This window comes from Armigeres subalbatus, chromosome 3, assembly GCF_024139115.2.
Source record: "Armigeres subalbatus isolate Guangzhou_Male chromosome 3, GZ_Asu_2, whole genome shotgun sequence".
Taxonomy (NCBI): domain Eukaryota; kingdom Metazoa; phylum Arthropoda; class Insecta; order Diptera; family Culicidae; genus Armigeres; species Armigeres subalbatus.
The window spans coordinates 275,591,341-275,609,918 of record NC_085141.1 but is presented as its reverse complement, the minus strand read 5'-3'; the positions used below and the strand labels follow the sequence as shown (position 1 = coordinate 275,609,918).

At 36.3% G+C, this 18,578-nt stretch overlaps 2 protein-coding genes across 4 annotated transcripts in view; one reads left to right on the top strand and one right to left on the bottom strand.

Moving 5' to 3' along the window:
• Positions 1 to 18,323, top strand: part of LOC134224528 (sodium/potassium/calcium exchanger 3-like) — a 63,059-nt gene extending 44,736 nt beyond the window's left edge. For both annotated transcript variants that reach the window (XM_062703903.1, XM_062703904.1), the window contains 2 exons: positions 51 to 395; positions 17,555 to 18,323. In XM_062703903.1, the coding sequence (XP_062559887.1) occupies positions 51 to 395; positions 17,555 to 17,880 (671 nt within the window). In that variant the 3' untranslated portion in view covers positions 17,881 to 18,323. The remainder of the gene's footprint in view (positions 1 to 50; positions 396 to 17,554) is intronic.
• LOC134224529 (uncharacterized) lies at positions 428 to 12,969 on the bottom strand. 2 transcript variants are annotated; one of them, XR_009982970.1, is made up of 3 exons: positions 12,860 to 12,969; positions 11,079 to 12,801; positions 428 to 447 (listed from the first exon to the last, which is right to left on the bottom strand). XR_009982970.1 is itself a non-coding variant. In XM_062703905.1 (2 exons), the coding sequence occupies exon 2, from the start codon at positions 12,692 to 12,694 to the stop codon at positions 11,528 to 11,530; it is 1,167 nt and encodes a 388-aa protein (XP_062559889.1). In that variant the 5' UTR covers positions 12,695 to 12,801; positions 12,860 to 12,969; the 3' UTR covers positions 10,993 to 11,527. The 2 variants fall into 2 exon arrangements, 1 of the variants encoding a protein (XP_062559889.1); XM_062703905.1 differs by lacking the exon at positions 428 to 447 and having other exon boundaries at positions 10,993 to 12,801.
• Positions 18,324 to 18,578: the final 255 nt, after the last annotated feature.

Genomic DNA, 18,578 nt, shown 5'->3' with positions numbered 1-18,578 from the left:
TCTGTTCACTATATACAACGCATAAGAATTAAACGAACGTCCTTTTACAGTCCCATCACGTCACACGCTGCCAGACACTGAAGAACATCCGTCCATGACCTTATGGACAATTTCTCGGGAAACAAAGTTTCGTACCGTGTGGTGGTTCTACACGTGGCCGATTCGCTTTGTGCTAACGTTTACAATTCCAAATCCACTTACGATGCGCCGTTGGTTTCCGCTGACATTCATCATGTGTATAATTTACATTGCATGCGTGTCTTTTCTCACTTTCTGGATGATGTCGATCATCGGTTACACTCTGGGAATTCCGGATGGAGTGATGGGACTTACGTTCCTGGCGATGGGAGGTTGCATGCCGGAGGCCATTTCAGCGGTACTGATCATACGAACTGGTAAGTAGCTACCACACCATTCCACTGGGGGCGTCAGAGTTCTGGAAATAATCTACCACCAGCATTTTAGGGGAAATTGGTTCATTTATAATTTGGCGTCTGAATATAGTAAGAGTTATAACTGTAGGAGTTAATCGGTCAAAAGATAAATCAATTTCAAGAAAATGTCAGGCAGTCTCAAATATAGCGAATTTTTAGTAAAACGCGAATTGCAAAGATCTTGCAAGAAGTTTGCAATCAAAATGCAAACAGCGAGCTGTCAACTTTTTTATGTCAAATACTATCCTGTCTATGGCCTTAAAAAAAGATGATTAACCGTCAACTAAAAGCTGACCGTTTGTTTTCTTTTGAAATCCCGCCAAATCTGACTTTCAATAATTCTTTCGGCATACCCTCCAGGAATTTCTCCCTCCCTTCGGAAATTACTTTGGAGATAAATCTAGGAATTCCTTTAGAAATTCTTCAAGACTTCTATTTGAAAATTATAAGAAGGATAATTGAAGAATTGAACTCAAATTAGTCTTAAAAGTGACAGTTCGAAAATTATTAAATAACCCTGCTCACAGAGCAAGGTTACTTTTGAAAGATGACAAATAATTTTTGAAAGATGTCTTATTGCAATTGTTGGGTTACCGAACCGTCACTTTTAAGCTAAATTAAATTTAATTCTGGAATTGAGACAGAGCCTTAATAATTCCTTTGGAAATTTCTTGGAACTCCTTTTGACATTCGTCCATGAATTTCTTCAGAAAGTGAATTTCTCCGTAAATTCCTTAGAAACATCCTCCAAGAAATCTAAAAGTTCCGAAAATTTTGTTGTAAGAATTTTACCAGAAATTTATCAATGAATGGAATAGGACATACTAAAGGAATTTCCGGGAGTTTCTAGAAAAAATTTAAATGATATTTTCAGATGAAATTTCAGAAAAAACTCTTTATGTAATTTCCAACTGATTCCTAAAAGCATTTTTGAAGAAATTCTTGAAAAAATATTAATTTCTTTATTTCTTTATTTGGTAACTATATTCATCTGACTGTTGTCTACATGAATTAAAAATTTTAATCTATAAGCACGTGGATCTTTTCAATCTGGACATGAAACAATTAGAAGACACATCAAAATCGTGGAGTTCCTCGACAGCCGTGAATGTACTAATCATTGAAGTCATAGGCTCATGATATCCAAAACCAGTTCGGTGAAACCTCGGTTGCAGTAGACAACCACTTCGTAGAATTCTTGGTGCAACTCGGATGTGCAATAATGATAACAGCCTAGAACAATCAATTTCGCCGTTCAAGAGCTTAGAAATGAAGACTGCTTGCTGCATTCTTCGGCGTCGATCCAGCGTATCTTTGGAGCAAGCCACAGCGATCAGAATATGGCGGAAGGTTGTATGGATCACGCCAGGGTAAATTTCGCAATGCTATCCTGATGAACTTACGTTGCACACTCTCCATTCTCAAACTCCATGTTACCTGATAAGGCATCCAAACTAATACGGCATTTTCCAGAATTGGACGTACGAGAGAGCAATACAGAGCTTTCAAGCAATGGGGATCGGGGCGTTAGAGATCACATTAGACCGATGCAAGTTAAATGTAAGCTTGTGATCGAGCAGCACTCCCAAATCGCTGAATCTATCCGTTCTCTTCAAGGTAAAATCATTAATCGCATAATCATACAATACTGGCCTAGTGATTCGAAAGTAAGACATCACTATACACTTTGGAACGCTCACCGACAGCTTATTTCTGGAACACCAATGGACGAATATGTCCAGCAAAGTTTGCAGACGAATACAATCCTCGATGGTTTGAACAACGATGTACAATTTCAAATCATCAGCATAGGCAACACAGAAAAAAATAATGAAAAGTAATCGACGCGTAAATAATAAAGACGTGGAAAATTACACTATTCTGGGCGTACATGGATCTTTTCCAACAAGTTCGCCCTAAATGTATGCAATTTACAAAGCATTATGACACTTATTCGTATAAAAAGTGACATAATGCAATACAAATTGCATACATTCAGGTGATAAAATCGTTTAAATTTACGCTCTTTTTGGCATTCCCTTTATGTGCATTACTTTCGTGTAAATTTCAACAACTTTTTCTATCTGTGAAGCTTACAGGCTGGACCAAGCAGTAGTAACACGTCGTTGAAAAACAGGAGAAAAAGAAGTGGTCCTAGGTTTCTTCCTTGGGGCACACCCAAAGAGTTGGTGAAGCGTAAGGATGTGCAGTAGGGTGTCCCAAAATTGGACAAAGTCTGGGATTTTGGGGGCTCAACCTTCAAATGAAAGCTTAGGGTAAAACAAAAGAAAAATTGTTCTACGACAACTCTGGGAAATGGCGTTTAGGGGTGGCCCCGACGCGTTTTATGAAAAAAGTGCATTTTTTATAGGTAACATCGAAAATACCGGTATATCGGAAAGAAATTCGATGAAACCCATCCATTTTATATTTTTTACATTTAACTTAGGGTCTATACTTTATGGTAAAACTTTGATACCGCATGTTTTAGGTCTATATATTTTTCACTGATGCTTTAAATGCCCAAAAATGATGAATTTTTCTTAATATTTTTTTATTAATGCATCCAAAATGGGTATCCATCATAATGCTTTCGGAACTAGATATACATAGAAAGGTGGGGAATTTTATAACGAATATTTTGCTAAAAATAGCAACTTTTTATCTCTATCCGTTTAATAGTTACTCACGATTTACTGCAGCTTGGAAAAAGACTTTTTGAAATTTCGGATCATAATACCTGGATCATGTTTAAGTAAAGAAACGCCTACTTTTCCATACCAATCAAATGAGTGCTTTAATAACCAATATAGCATTCATATGAGTTGCATAAAATTGATTTTAATACTTATTTGAGTGTTATAATGGAAACCCAACGATGGACCAGCAGTAACATGACTGACTACAAATTGTTCAGTTAGTCTGGGTGAGTGCTCAAATAGATTGATGAATATGGTTTCAAAACTACCCATAGGTAGGTTCAGTTTTCGTGTCATGGTTTGTTGAGCTGTGCAATGTTTCTCGATAACATGGAAATTAGTTGTTTTGTGACCATCTTGATTTTTTGCAAGAACGATCATGTGAAGCAAATCCAACTAGATCATTTTGATATCGATTTGTCATATTTTACGCCATATTGAAGCTCATTTTACGCCATTGCAAAAATAGCGTGTGCAACTAATTGCAAAACTCGATTTTATCAGCACTCGTAGTATTTATCTCATTCGGCAAGCCTCGTTGGATAAACGTACAACCATGCTGATTAAATCATCTTTTTGCAACTAGTTACACAAATTACTATTATCATTATTATTTTAAAATGCATATTGAAATATCTGGCATCTACCATCTACGTAATCTCTGGAAATAAGCACAATCTACACTAATTACGAACAATTTTGCCTACCAATACTGAATACAATGATAAATTGATTGCATCGATAAATCGGGACCAAAATGATCCAGCCGGATTAACTTCACATGATCGTGCTGGTTAAAAAATTAAGTTGGTCAGAAAACAATTAATTTCCATGTTATCGTGAAACATTGCACAGCTCACCAAACCATGAAACGATAGCTGAACCTACCTATGGGTAGTTTTGAAACCATATTCATCAATCTATTTGAGTACTCACCCAGACTAACATAACAATTTGTAGTCAGTTATGTTACTGCTGGTCCATCGTTGGGTTTCCATTATAACACTCAAATAAGTATTAAAATCAATTTTATGCAACTCATATGAATGATATATTGGTTATTAAAGCACTCATTTGGTTGGTATGGAAAAGTAGGCGTTTCTTTACTTAAACATGATCCAGGTATTATGATCCGAAATTTCAAAAAGTCTTTTTCCAAGCTGCAGTAAATCGTGAATAACTTTTAAACGGATAGAGATAAAAGGTTGCTATTTTTAGCAAAATATTCGTTATAAAATTCCCCACCTTTCTATGTATATCTAGTTTCGAAAGCATTATGATGGATACCCATTTTGGATGCATTAATAAAAAAAATATTAAGAAAAATTCATCATTTTTGGGCATTTAAAGCATCAGTGAAAAATATATAGAGCTAAAACATGCGGTATCAAAGTTTTACCATAAAGTATAGACCCTAAGTTAAATGTAAAAAATATAAAATGGATGGGTTTCATCGAATTTCTTTCCGATATACCGGTATTTTCGATGTTACCTATAAAAAATGCACTTTTTTCATAAAACGCGTCGGGGCCACCCCTAAACGTCATTTTCCAGAGTTGTCGTAGAACAATTTTTCTTTTGTTATACCCTAAGCTTTCATTTGAAGGTTGAGCCCCCAAAATCCCAGACTTGGTCCAATTTTGGGACACCCTAATGTGCAGCCATCAATCTTAATCTTAAGTATGCTTCCTGACAGATATGAGTATAACCAATTTGACAACCTATTAGAGGCTTCAAGCTTCCTAAGCTTTGCAATCAAAATATCATGATTGATTGAGTCAAATGCATAATGTAAATAACGTGCAATTGATATCCGACTTCTAGCTGTTCAAAACAGGTCGTAGTGAAGTCTAGCAAATTTGTAGTTACAGAACGGCCAGGCATGAAACCATGTTGATCAGCATCGATGTAACACTTGACATGTTCAAGAATAAAAGCACTCGTGATCATCTCAAACAGATTTGAGGCAGCAGAAAGGCTAGTTATACCTCGATAGTTTCCGTTCCGTTCCGCTTATCACCTTTTTTATGTACCGGAACCATGAACGATTGTTTCCAAATTGCCGGAAAATTGGAGTCATTAAATGATTGGTTGAAAATTTTGGAAAGTGGCTCCGATAGTGCACTGATACAGTGGCAATAAACGGCAGAAGGAATACCGTCAGGGCCAGGCGAGAAGTTGCATTTTAGTTTTTTGGCAGCATTAGTAATCATAACTGGTGTTATGTGAAACGTGTCCAGGCCCAGCAGATTGCGTGGCACATCGAAAATGGCACAGTCCAGCTTAATGAATTAAATAAAGATAATTCAATTCAATTCAATTAATGGATTATTCGAATTTTATTTAAGAGTTTCTAATTATCTTTCCTATGTCCAAGGGAATTAAAAAAAAAAACGAAAGAAATCCTGGATGAAGTTCTAAAGAAATTTTTTTTCAATATTTTCGGCTTTCAGTCACATGAAAATGTTGATAGTCCTGAAAATTAGCAACTAATCCAGTCGAAATCCCCAAAGTTCTAAAGAAATTTCGAAGAAATATCAGGAATTTCTTTTTAGAGTTTCCGAAGGGGTTTCTTAAGGAATTAATGGATAATTGCTGACGAAGAAGTTCCTGAAATAATTGCTGACGCAATTTAAAAACTAATCGGAGGGAATCCTAAACCAATTTGCTCAAAAAATATAAAAAAAATTCAAAGGAATTCATAAGGAAATATCCGAAGAAATTCTCCTAAAGGCATCGAAAGGTTTTCCTAATACAATTTCTGAAGGTATTTTCGAAAAAATTCCTCCTTTCAAGAGGCTCGGAAGCCTCCTTTCAAGAGGCTCGGAAGCCTCCTTTCAAGAGGCTCGGAAGCCTCCTTTCAAGAGGCTCGGAAGCCTCCTTTCAAGAGGCTCGGAAGCCTCCTTCCAAGAGGCTCGGAAGCCTCCTTCCAAGAGGCTCCAAGGCCTCCTTCCAAGAGGCCTCAGCCTCCTTCCAAGAGGCTCAGAGCCTCCTTCCAAGAGGCCTCAAGCCTCCTTCCAAGCGGCTCGGAAGCCTCCTTTCAAGAGGCTCAGACGCCTCCTTTCAAGAGGCCTCAGCCTCCTTTCAAGAGGCCTCGAGCCTCCTTTCAAGAGGCTCAGAAGCCTCCTTTCAAGAGGCCCGGAAGCCTCGCTCAAGAGGCTCAAAGCCTCGTTTCAAGAGGCTCGGAAGCCTCGTTTCAAGAGGCCTCAGGCCTCGTTTCAAGAGGCTCAGCCTCCTTTCAAGAGGCCCAGAAGCCTCCTTTCAAGAGGCTCAAAGCCTCCTTTCAAGAGGCTCAGAAGCCTCCTTTCAAGAGGCTCAAGCCTCCTTCAAGAGGCTCCAGCCTCCTTTCAAGAGGCTCAAGCCTCCTTTCAAGAGGCTCAGAAGCCTCCTTCAAGAGGCTCAGAAGCCTCCTTCAAGAGGCCTCAGAAGCCTCCTTTCAAGAGGCTCAGCCTCCTTTCAAGAGGCTCAGAAGCCTCCTTTCAAGAGGCTCGAAGCCTCCTTTCAAGAGGCTCAGAAGCCTCCTTTCAAGAGGCTCAGAAGCCTCCTTTCAAGAGGCTCAGAAGCCTCCTTTCAAGAGGCTCGAAGCCTCCTTTCAAGAGGCTCGGAAGCCTCCTTTCAAGAGGCTCGGAAGCCTCCTTTCAAGAGGCTCGGAAGCCTCCTTTCAAGAGGCTCGGAAGCCTCCTTTCAAGAGGCTCGGAAGCCTCCTTTCAAGAGGCTCGGAAGCCTCCTTTCAAGAGGCTCGGCAGTTCTGAAGGTAATGAATCACGGGAGGAATTTCCGATGGATTATGTAGAAAGATTTACTATGGAACATCAAGAGGAATTTTTGAAGTTATGACTGAAACTCCTGCAGTAAATTTCCAAGGAATTCTTGAGAATATCCGAAAAAGTGTGATGAAGGATCGTCTGCAATCCCGATGATTTTGCTTTTCTGGCATGAAACATGGCATAAGACCTTATTTCCAAATTCAAAACAGGATTTTATTTAACTACGGTCTGGGTTTTCAAAATAATTCCTGGAAACTTTTGGAATAATTCCTGTAAGAATTCCTTCAAATGTTTCTGAAGGGATTCTCGCAGGAGCTTCTGAAGTAATTCCCGGAAAAATTCCTGTCGAAATATACAGGAAATTCAATTGGAAATTCTTTCAAGGATTCTTATAATAATTCATAAAAAAAAAATCTTTCTATATTTTCTTCAGAAATTCACTTGAAAGTTTTTTTTTTAATCTATGCAGGATGTGCTTTAGAAATTCCTTCATGAACTTATTCGGAAATTCCTCCTGAAATACATTTACAAATTCCGCCTCGTGAAATTATTTCTGGAACTCCTCCGGGAATGATTTACACAATTCTCTCAGTAGTTCTTTCGGGATTCTTTCTTTGTTATTTTCTCAAATATTTTTATAGTAAGACAATATAAAATTCATTCCCTCCTCCCTTAAAAATTTCGAAAGCAATTCTCGTAGGAATTCCCAAATGAAATTTCCAAAAGATCCCTCCATTAAGAAATCCCTTCCGAAACTATAGAATAAAATTGAGAATTTTCTCCTAGGAATTTTTCAAAACTATATCCGGGAATTTTGTTGAAAATTCCTTTAGAAATTCCTTCGGACATTCCTCCGGAAATTTGATTAGAAATTTTTTAGGACCCTCCGATAATACTTTCGGGGATTTCTTCTAAAATTCAATCAGAAAATCTTTTAGGAATTATTCGGAAATTACTTCATCAGCTCCTCCGGATATTTCATCTGACAAATTTAAAATTCTTCCAAAAATTCCTCTAGGATTTCCTTATTCCTATTTTATTATTTAATAAATTTCCGGAAAAAAATCTTTCAATAATATTTCCGAAATAATTCCTGCAGAAATTTCAGTGAGGATCTTTTTGAGGCTTTTCCGAAGGAATTCTGGGATGAACGTCAAAAAGGAATCCCTGGCGTAATTTTCTAAAATATTCATGGAGTGCATAGAATTTTTGAAGGATTTTCAGAAAAAAAATCGAAAAAATCCGTGGAGAAATTTCAGAATGAAATCTCGAAGAAATTTTCGAAGGAAAACCTAAATGATTTTCTGAAGAAATTTCTCAAGGAATTGCTTAAGAAATTTCTGAAGGAATGTTTGCCGTATGTAATTAAATTTAAGGGATATTTATTTTGTTGTGTCAGAAATTAAAAAAAATCGCGGGAAATCATTTTTTTTTTCAGAACAATTCTGGCGTATGTAATTAAGTTTTAGGGAAAATATTCGATTTGAAGGGTCAGCCATTATAAAAATTGGTGGAAAATCAGTTTTTTCTTATCGCAGAACAATTTTGGCATATGTAATTTAATTTCAGGATTAATTTTGTTGGGTTCGTACCCCAGCTTAACTCCGCCAGTGCACCATTCTAAGGAACATGATTAGTGCATAGGATTGAAACATTGCAAAAATAAGACTGAGAACGTTATTTGTTGAATACAGAAGGATTCCACGCAGAATGACACGTGAATAACGAATTTTTAACAGGATCGCCTTTAATTAGGATACAATTTTGCACATATTTTCGGCACGGCAGACTGACCATTTTTCGCTGATTTGAAAAACATTGGACCCTCAAGTAATTTATGAAAAGGTTTTAAAATATTGTAACTCGGAAACCGGAAACTTTATTAGAACGAATTGTAGGGAACTAACCTGCAGCCGAATTCCGGTGCAAAAATCTCTTGTGAAAAAAGAAATTCTCGAATAAATTTTCAAAATTTTCTTATTTTGGAATTCTGATGAAAGTGTGGAAGAAATTTTTGACAGATGAAAAGAAAACGAGAATTTAATTTTCTTCGAAATTTTCGGGGAGAAATCCGATAAGAGATTTTTCTGGGATGAAATTTGACGGTATAATTGAGTCTTCACTTCCAATAATGAATGTAAAATAATGTGGGAAATATTCTCGGTTTTCTGGGCATGCATCCATTATATTTAATTTCCACTCAAGATACACACTCATGCAATGGCAACCATAGAAAAACCTTTAATAAATAACTGTGGAAATGCTAATGGAAATGGAAATGCTAAGCTAAGCTAAAGCTAAGCTAAAGCTAAGCTAAAGCTAAGCTAAAGCTAAGCTAGCTAAAAGCTAAAGCTGTTTAAGCTTAAAGCTAAGCTAAAGCTTGCTTAAAGCTAAGCTAAAAGCTAAGCTAAAGCTAAGCTAAAGCTAAGCTAAAGCTAAGCTAAAGCTAAGCTAAAGCTAAGCTAAAGCTAAGCTAAAGCTAAGCTAAAGCTAAGCTAAAGCTAAGCTAAAGCTAGCTTAAAGCTAAAGCTAGTTAAGCTAAGCTAGCTTAAAGCTAAGCTAAAGCTAAGCCAGTTGGCTAAAGCTAAGCTAAAGCTAAGCTTAAAGCTGTTAAAGCTAAGCTAAAGCTAAGCTAAAGCTAAGCTAAGTTAAAGCTAGGCTAAAGCTAAAGCCTAAGCTTAAAGCTGTTAAAGCTTAAAGCTTGCTGCTAAAGCTTCGCTAAAGCTGTTTAAAGCTTGTTAAAGCTAAGCTAAAGTTGCTAAAAGCTAAGCTAAAGTTAAGCTTAAAGCTAAAGCTGTTTAAAGCCTAGCTTAAAGCTGTTTAAAGCTAAGCTAAAGCTAAGCTAAAGCTAAGCAAAAGCTTTTAAAGCTAAGCTAAAAAGCTGCTTAAAGCTGTTTAAAGCTAAGCTTAAAGCTGTTTAAAGCTAAGCTTAAAGCTTAAAGCTTCTTGTTAAAGCTAAGCTAAAGCTAAGCTAAAGCTAAGCTAAAGTTGCTTAAAGCTAAGCTAAAGTTGTTAAAGTTAAGCTAAAGCTAAGCTAAAGCAAAACTATAGCTAAGCCAAATGTCCATGGTTAATACACCGAGGTAATTTTTTTTTCCTTTATTATTTCGGTAACTGTAAGCGGAAGCAAGCTTTGTTTTCGATATGAGGATGTTTTGGACAATCAGTATACAAAAAGTTGTCAAAAGACATCTAGTGGAAAATAAGTGAACTAATATTTTTCTTCGCAAGTAATTTTAGTTTTTTCTTTCTCTTTAGTCTATCGGAATACGGTATAAAGAGAAGAAATTTTTGGAAAGAGAAAGAAAATTTATAAATCTCTATTTGTAAAGAAATTTTTCAATTTTTTCTTGAACCATCGGAATTCGGCTGCTGGTCTATGGAATTATTTTACACACAAAATCGATAAATATTGTAAAAAATGAAATATCTCAAAATAACGAAAACTTACAATAATGGTGATGGTGGAAGCGACATTGGTGAAGGAGGAGTGTGTGGAGGGGAGGGATAACGTTCAATTATTTTTCTACTCAGTGTATCTTTTGAACTTATTGGCCGATTTTAACCAAATATGGAACACATATTCTCTGCCGCAAGGAGACAATTATAGTGATGGTGAGAGCATCATTGGAAAAGGGGAAGGGTGTGGAGGGGTAATGTTAAGGTATTAGTCAACTCAGTGTTATTTTTGAGCCTCTTAGCCGATTTCAACCAAATTTGGAATACATATTCTCTGTCCAAAGAAAACGAATTTTGTGAAGGTGGGTAGATCATTGGAAAAGGGGAGGTTCTTAGGGAGGGTTATTGTTTAGTTATCGATCAGTTCAGTGTAACTTCACATATTCTCTTTCTAAGGTGGACGACATCAGACTGGGTGGGAGTGTCCTAGATGAATGAGAGGGAGGACATATTTATGAAACGAACAATTTTGTCCCATGGGTCGATGTAAACCAAATTTGGAACACGTTTTATCTATCCAAAGGAAACAATTTTAGAGACATTGGGAGGGTTATTTTAAATCCGGGAGGTTATTGGGGTTGGGTATTGTTTATGTTAGGGACGTAGATCTCGATAGAATTGAAACTTCCGGATAGCAGCTGTTTTAGCAGCAGCTTCAAGACTATAATATATTGATGTTTTAGTTCACAATTTATCTTAATAATAATGATTTATCTTACATTATAGTTTCACCACTTATTCTTCGAGACATGTCACTCCTAACCATAGCTTATTGAATACTGCTGCTTTCCCTAGTTGTTTGACATATCCATGTAATGAGGAATCGGGGCTCACTAGTCACTTGAGAAAATACTAACTATTTTTAACATACCCCCACCCGTGTAGCTCCGAATTCATCGTAGTGTACAAATTCATAATATTTTAAACTAGTGTAATATCAGATAATTGATTTTGGAGTTCATTCACGGATGCAGTCATATTCCACGTAGTTTTCAACGGCTGAACTCTGTCAAGAGCCTATTAATCAACTCCAGACGTCCAGAAACCCAAAACATACATTTACGGTCGAACTATGTTCCTCATTCCTCACAGCTATTCGACCGTTCGTAGGTAAACAATTTGATATCGATTTTCACGTTGAACGATTTCGCATTCATAATAATTATAACTAAATAAAATGTCCACCTGGATCAAATATTATACTACAGGTTGTACATAACTGATCGGAATGGGAATACAAATTGCGGGTAATTGCTAACACTCCGTATGATCGGTCGACCCAGCACATCGCAAACGATCTGTTCAGCAACAAGTATGATTTTTCCACGATACATCTAGCCTTTTCTGATGGTACAATACACATGGAAACTTTATTGCACAATGGGATCTTAATTGTGAATAGGTAGTGGTAATTAAATTCTAACTGCGAGTGTCTGTTACTTAAATCAGCTCTTATTCGAGTGACATGCATTGTATTAGTTGCAAGATTTACTTTCTCATGTATAAACTGTTCACCTGCTTTGTCGATATCTTTAACTTGATGACAGGATATAGATACCACCTCAACTATCTTCACGACATGCTCTTCGTTGCGCATAGGAACATTTGAAAACGTAACATTTCGATTAGATATTGTCACTGTTTCATTATCTTCACTATCACTGGAAACAACGGATTCTAGTGTTGGTGGCAAACACAGATATTCCTTACTACGGAACTGTTTTTCAACAACTCGGCTACTCTGACTGACTTCATCTGAGTGCCTACTCTCACACGATACATGGATATTTAAATACACATCTTCAGGATGCATAGCTGTATCGTTCTTTTCCATACTCTCATTGACCACTTTTACTACAAATGGATGAGTTTCGTGTATAGAACTTGGTTGTAAAACTACTACATTATCGTCAACATCAGCAGTAGCAGTAGAAGGAGGCGAATTTGTTGATTGAATATTCCGTGGAATTGAAACATGGCAAACGAAAACTTCACTTCGGGAATGTTGAAACGGTTGACAGGTTGGCTGTAAAATAGTTCTGCTAATCTCCGAGGTGTATTCGACTGGTTCAACTTTCTTCACATCTTCCCCGCTACGATAAGTGCGCTGCATGTCTTTATTTGTTTTGCAGCGATCTTCTTTCATTCTGATCTTTCTGATAGCTTCTTTTGTGGCCCAATCTATCGCCTCCAACTGCCGTTCGTATTCTTGCCGAGACCGCCGACTTTCTTTCTGGAACTGCGCCATCCGCCTCACATGCTGTTCCTCCAACAACTTCAGACGTTGCATCAATCGTTTTTTACGGGCAATACTGCTGCCATATGAGTGCTCCATAATTATCACTACTTCAAAGCCATATAATTCTTGAAGTTTGTTAGGGACGTAGATCTCGATAGAATTGAAACTTCCGGATAGCAGCTGTTTTAGCAGCAGCTTCAAGACTATAATATATTGATGTTTTAGTTCACAATTTATCTTAATAATAATGATTTATCTTACATTATAGTTTCACCACTTATTCTTCGAGACATGTCACTCCTAACCATAGCTTATTGAATAATGCTGTTTTCCTTAGTTGTTTGACATATCCACGTAATGAGGAATCGGGGCTCACTAGGCACTTGAGAAAATACTAATTATTTTTAACATACCCCACCCGTTCCACACCATTGGTGCAATACAAACAGTGTTATAATTCTGGTGAAGCAAACTGGCAGTTCCTATCGCCTATAAAGCCGCACCAAACTGATGATATCCAAACGTCACGATCAGTGCAGAAGCAGAAGTAATTTGTATTGTCTTTATCATGAGCGGTAGTTTTCTTTAGGTACGTAGTATGTGCCAAACGTTTCTCTGCAGTAAAGAGAACGTATTTAGTGTATTTAATGAGTTATCAATGTGCAGATTGTTAGAAGGGAAGACTACACAGAAATGTAAATTAATCACAATATCCTCAAATGTAATATTTACTAATTAGTTTAATATATTTGCAGCTTTGAAGCTGCCAAGTAGGCAACTACAAGACCGTGTTTTCTTGGTTGGTTTACGCCAACAGTTTAGAAAACAACAAATTCAGTATGATTTCTGAATCCCTTGGACATAATTCGAATTCCCTGTTCTTTAGTTCATTCGAGGACCTTTGAGATTGAACAATTTTCCGAAAACCAATTGCCCGAATTCCTGAAAAAATGGGGAAATCTTGATAATAATATTTTCCCGGTTTTAAAATCTCCCCAAAATGACTTGAACTAAAATTATTTGACATTTTTTCGAAAATGAAATTTTCCCGAATATGACATTTCTATGAAAATGGGATCTCTGAAGAAAGCGGACCCATTGGCAATTTAGGATAACGTTTTTCACGTTAAGGTCATTTGGCATAATTATGAACAGCATCAGAAGTGATGATCATTGGGAATCACGGACATTTGATCTATTCTTTGTGTTATCTGAAATAACTATTTGGCTTAATGGTGCTAAAATAAAGCCACAATGGGGAAAATAACTCCGGTTGGTAATACAATTAAAACACATAATCATTTTGTAGAAAGCTTAAAGCAATGATAAATGTTACTCGTCCATTGGAATCATGCACAGATAAAAATATGTTGTGATTTAAAAGGCATTTTCATGCCATTTTTGAGATATGTAATTAAACGCAAAATTAAATCGATTTTATTGTTCTCTTAAATCGAAGTAATTTAAACTGTGCTTACTTGTAAATTTTAGTCAATTTTAATTGAATATCGAATGTTTATTTGTTTGTTGGAATTAGCTGCAATTTTACATGTCGTTTAATTTCCAAAACAATTTGCTGTGTGGTTTGCCAAGTGAAAAGCAATGTTTAATATGTTTCCTTCTGGATGGTGGATGTGATTGCTACTTTAAAAGAAGATGTTTGCCAAGAATAAAGCAATGGTGGGTTTGATCCTTTCTTTAACAATAGGTGTCTGCCCGGAAAAAGGCATCTGTGGATATGATTCCTTCTTTAGAAATAAGCATTTGCCCGTAATAAGGGGATTGTGGGTTTGATCTCTTTTTCTAAATCAGTCGTAGCACACTTGTCACATATTAGTCACTATGGCTCATCTGCGACCAAATCCAGTCACATTGCACATTGGGCCACAGAGCGGAGCTAGCCCGACAAAATACCTTGGAGCTTAGGGGAAGCGTAATTTTGAGTTGGTGTCTTCGGAAGAGTGTCGTGTTTTGAAAAAATATGAAGCCCAGCGTCGATCATTAGTTCAAATTTTCGCCGCATAGGTGGCGCTGCGATACAAACTTTTTTTGTTTTACGGTTTAGAGCTTAGGTGTTTTCGGCAAAGTTGTAGAACGTGGAAAAATAATTATAGTTGCCGAAGACACCTAAGCTGTATACCTTCTATTTGCAGAGATATAGTAAAAATTGTAAAATTTCAATTTATTTCCGATTTTTTGGACTATTTTCGAAAAATGTAAAAAATAACATATTAAAACCTAGTAGTCTGTCACAGTCGATAGTGCTCATGGTTTATGCAAGAGTTTTTGATATTTCATCAAGTTGAAATAGAAATATTAACCTGAATATTGAAACATATCTTTTTTTTGGTATCAAATATATTAAATAGTTTTAAAGTTTGGTATAAAAGTAGCATTAGTGGGTCAAAGCAAACAATTCTCGCTTAACTTTTCGAAAGGACCTAAGTAACATTTTTTTCATGAATTAATTTGAATACTACAATCAATAGATTTCATGTTGTACTGTTGATTGCGCTATTCAAATTAATTCATAAAAAAAAATGTTACTTAGGTCCTTTTGAAAAGTTAAACGAGAATTCATGGCTAACCAAGAAATCGAGTTTGCAAACACAATACACTTCAGTTGCCTTCTATTACCTTTCCCAGACTTCATCTTTCATTGGAAATCAATTTCATCAGTTGTGTATGCATCTCTCAAGACTTTGAGTTTACGAAGTCTAGTTCTCTGACCAGCATCATCAAACTACTTTCTTGGTCGTCCGGCTGTTTTTTGTGAGATACTGTTGGGTAAATCGAATTTTGAGTCTAGCCATTTTGAATGTTTACGATAGAATAAAACGTTCATGCGATGACTTTTGGAGTAACGTACATCGAAAGATGTTTTCAGCTTACGAAGCGATTTCATGAGGTTTTTTCACATGCTTGGCCGTTAGACGCATTAACTTTCCTCGCCACATACAAAGCTACATTATCCAGCGACTGCATCTTGAGAAACAACTCGTCAATTGTTCGTATGGTGATAACTGATATACTAATTAATGTATAATATGTATAAACTGATTAAAATAACTTACCTTGAGCCATATCGATTATCGGATAAAAGCAAAAACCCATTCGCTATAATTTTTACAAGAAAAGCACAATAAATTAATGAAGATGAAGTGTTTTGATTTTGAAATCTCACCTGCATAACCCTCGGTAAATATGTATACTAAGATCAACAGCATACGCTTTGCCTACTACGATTCTTAATCGATATGTTGTGACAAAGATTTGCAGAACACGTTACCGTGCATCGATTATTAACATAAACTATAATTGGGTTGTTTAGGGGTAAATATATATGTTTTTACATATTTTGAATCTGCATAAAAACTGAGGCTAACCTCAATTTTTCAGAATTTTAGAGTACCGGAACTATTTTTAATTTGCATTTTAAATTTATATGGGACTAAAAAAATGTTCTTATGCTGCATGGGCCAACTGTCATTCTATGAATGTTAGTGTAATTCTATCAATTGAAATGGCTTATTGTTTGCTGTATAAACATGTAAATAAAAAGTTTACAAATAAAAAAAATGTTGGAGATCAGCTTAGCATGCTCTTTATGTTAGATTATAAAAAATCTCATATTTTTCTTTGCTAAACAACCCAATTGAACATCCTAGTAGTAGGACTGAATTTCTCGTAAACAAATATATATGACTAAAAATTTCAATCATGTTATGCGTTTAGATTGCATTAACATATTGAACGGAGACGAGCCAGCCTCGGGCTGCAAGTCTCTTAAATAAAGACAAATGATTTGTAGCTAAATGTGTTTTGTTACTCGATAAAAATATGGACTACTCTGATTGGTTCCTTTATCTAAATATGATAAATTAATGTTTCGAATTCAATAACTTCCCTAACTCTATGATACTTTTATACCAAGTTCCAGTAAAAACAACTCAAGCTGTGTAAATCAGTTAGTTCTGTCGCGTGTGATTAGTTTTTTTTTTACAATTTTGGATAAAATAGTGTGAGAAACACAAAAATCAATAAAATTTTACAATTTTAACTATATCTCAGCAGTTTGAAGACATAGAGCTTAGGTGTCTTCGGCAACTACAGTTATTTTTTTACGTTCTACAACTTTGCCGAAGACACCAAAGCACTAAAATGTAAAACAAAAAAGTTTGTATCGCAGCGCCACCTATGCGGCGAAAATTTGAACTAATGCTCGACGCTGAGCTTCATATTTTTTCAAAACATGACACTCTTCCGAAGACACCAACTCAAAATTGCGCATCCCCTAAGCTCCAAGGTATTTTGTCGGGCTAGCTCCGCCCCGTGGCCCAGTGTGCATTGAAGTTACTGCAAGCAAATCGATCTGAACTGTGCTAGGGAAGGCTTTATCATTTTCCGATTGTAAAAAAAAAACTGCGAATCAAACTGGGCCGAGCAAGCTAGTACTCATCATTTTTTTTAAGTATTACGGTTTTCTAGATATTACAAACTGAAAAAATATTTGTATTCCGCCCTTTTTAAAACATACTCGCAATTCTCTATCAAAAACACTTGGTTTCTCGATTAGTACATGAAATTGACAAAATTTATACATCAACATCAAGACAGTTGTGCACACTTTCAAAAACCTAGCAAATTTGAATCACCTCAAAGGAATTATCATTTTCTATGATTCTAAAGTGTGATCCTGTTAACTAGATCACTGTCTAAGAACTGTTGTACTTCGTTTCTTACCTCCGCATACAAGCCGTGCACAGTCCTATCTTTTATGGCTTGGATTCCTTTCGTATCCAAATTTCCTATCCTATTATTTTTCCAAATAGTTAAATCACATAATAGTCTGTCTCCTACATCGAAAAAATGTTTCTCGATTATTCTTCAGATTTATTTTACAGTTTTCCTCATTGTATTGTTTCTAACAATCCTCAAACACATTCTTCTTTCCAGGAAACGGTGCCATGGGCGTATCGAACGCTCTCGGTGCCAATTCACTAGCCATCGTGTTCTCGCTCGGAATACCGTGGTTCATCCGAACGGTAGCAGACGGTGGCAGTGCCACCAATGCGTACGTCATCATTGCCTCCCACGGTCTGCAGTACAGCGTCATTGCACTACTGGTCAGCGTTATTGCATTGTACGTCATCATCTACATTGCCAAATTCAAACTGAGGAAGCGTATCGGCTTTGCGCTGATCCTGGTCTACGTCATTTTAGTGACATTCATGTTGCTGAATGAATTAGACATCTTCTTCCCATCTGGCATCGATTGCTGATGATAGTAGTGGCGCCTTTTCAGAGGGCGATTTGTTTCGAATGTGACTTTGTAGAGTAAGTAGAAAATAATCCGATGTGACGCGATGAGAAATACACGCTACCCGCACCTCCCGAATATTGGTTAGGTTATGGTTAACTGTTATTCTGAGTTGGTAATAAACTCCTTAATGCTGATGTGATATTTTTACAATGAACGCAATTGATATTATGTTGGTGAAACATATATAACGTTGATTGTGACCAATCTTCAAAGTAGTTCTCTTCCTATGGTATGGGCATCAAAGCTACAAGTTATGTATATGACATGATCCAGTACTGGTACTGTGCTGGATGTTTGTTCGAATTATTACTAGCAGTTCATATGGCAGGCCAGTTGTGACTTTAAGTATTATTACAGTTACCAATCTTATGTAATAAAGATACATTCATCTACTTGATTATATTAATACAGTTTTCTGTTACGAGTATCCGAAAAATAAAATCATAAATAACACTTGGATTTTTTTTAAATTTAAAAACTCTATTACCGAAACGTGCAATCAAAATAATAAAATAGAAAATAAGGTTCAAATTTGCTTATTCAATAAACAAACATATCTGCACTTATTAGATTTGACTTTTGGTTACTTACAGGATAGAATATCTGGATCCTACTTGTTATAACAATAAAGTTACGTTACGCAGTTACGCTTTTAAC

What these genes read in the sequence shown, in the direction of transcription:
- LOC134224529 (XM_062703905.1), bottom strand. Translation starts at nt 12,694, where the DNA reads ATGGAGCACTCATATGGCAGCAGTATTGCCCGTAAAAAACGATTGATG.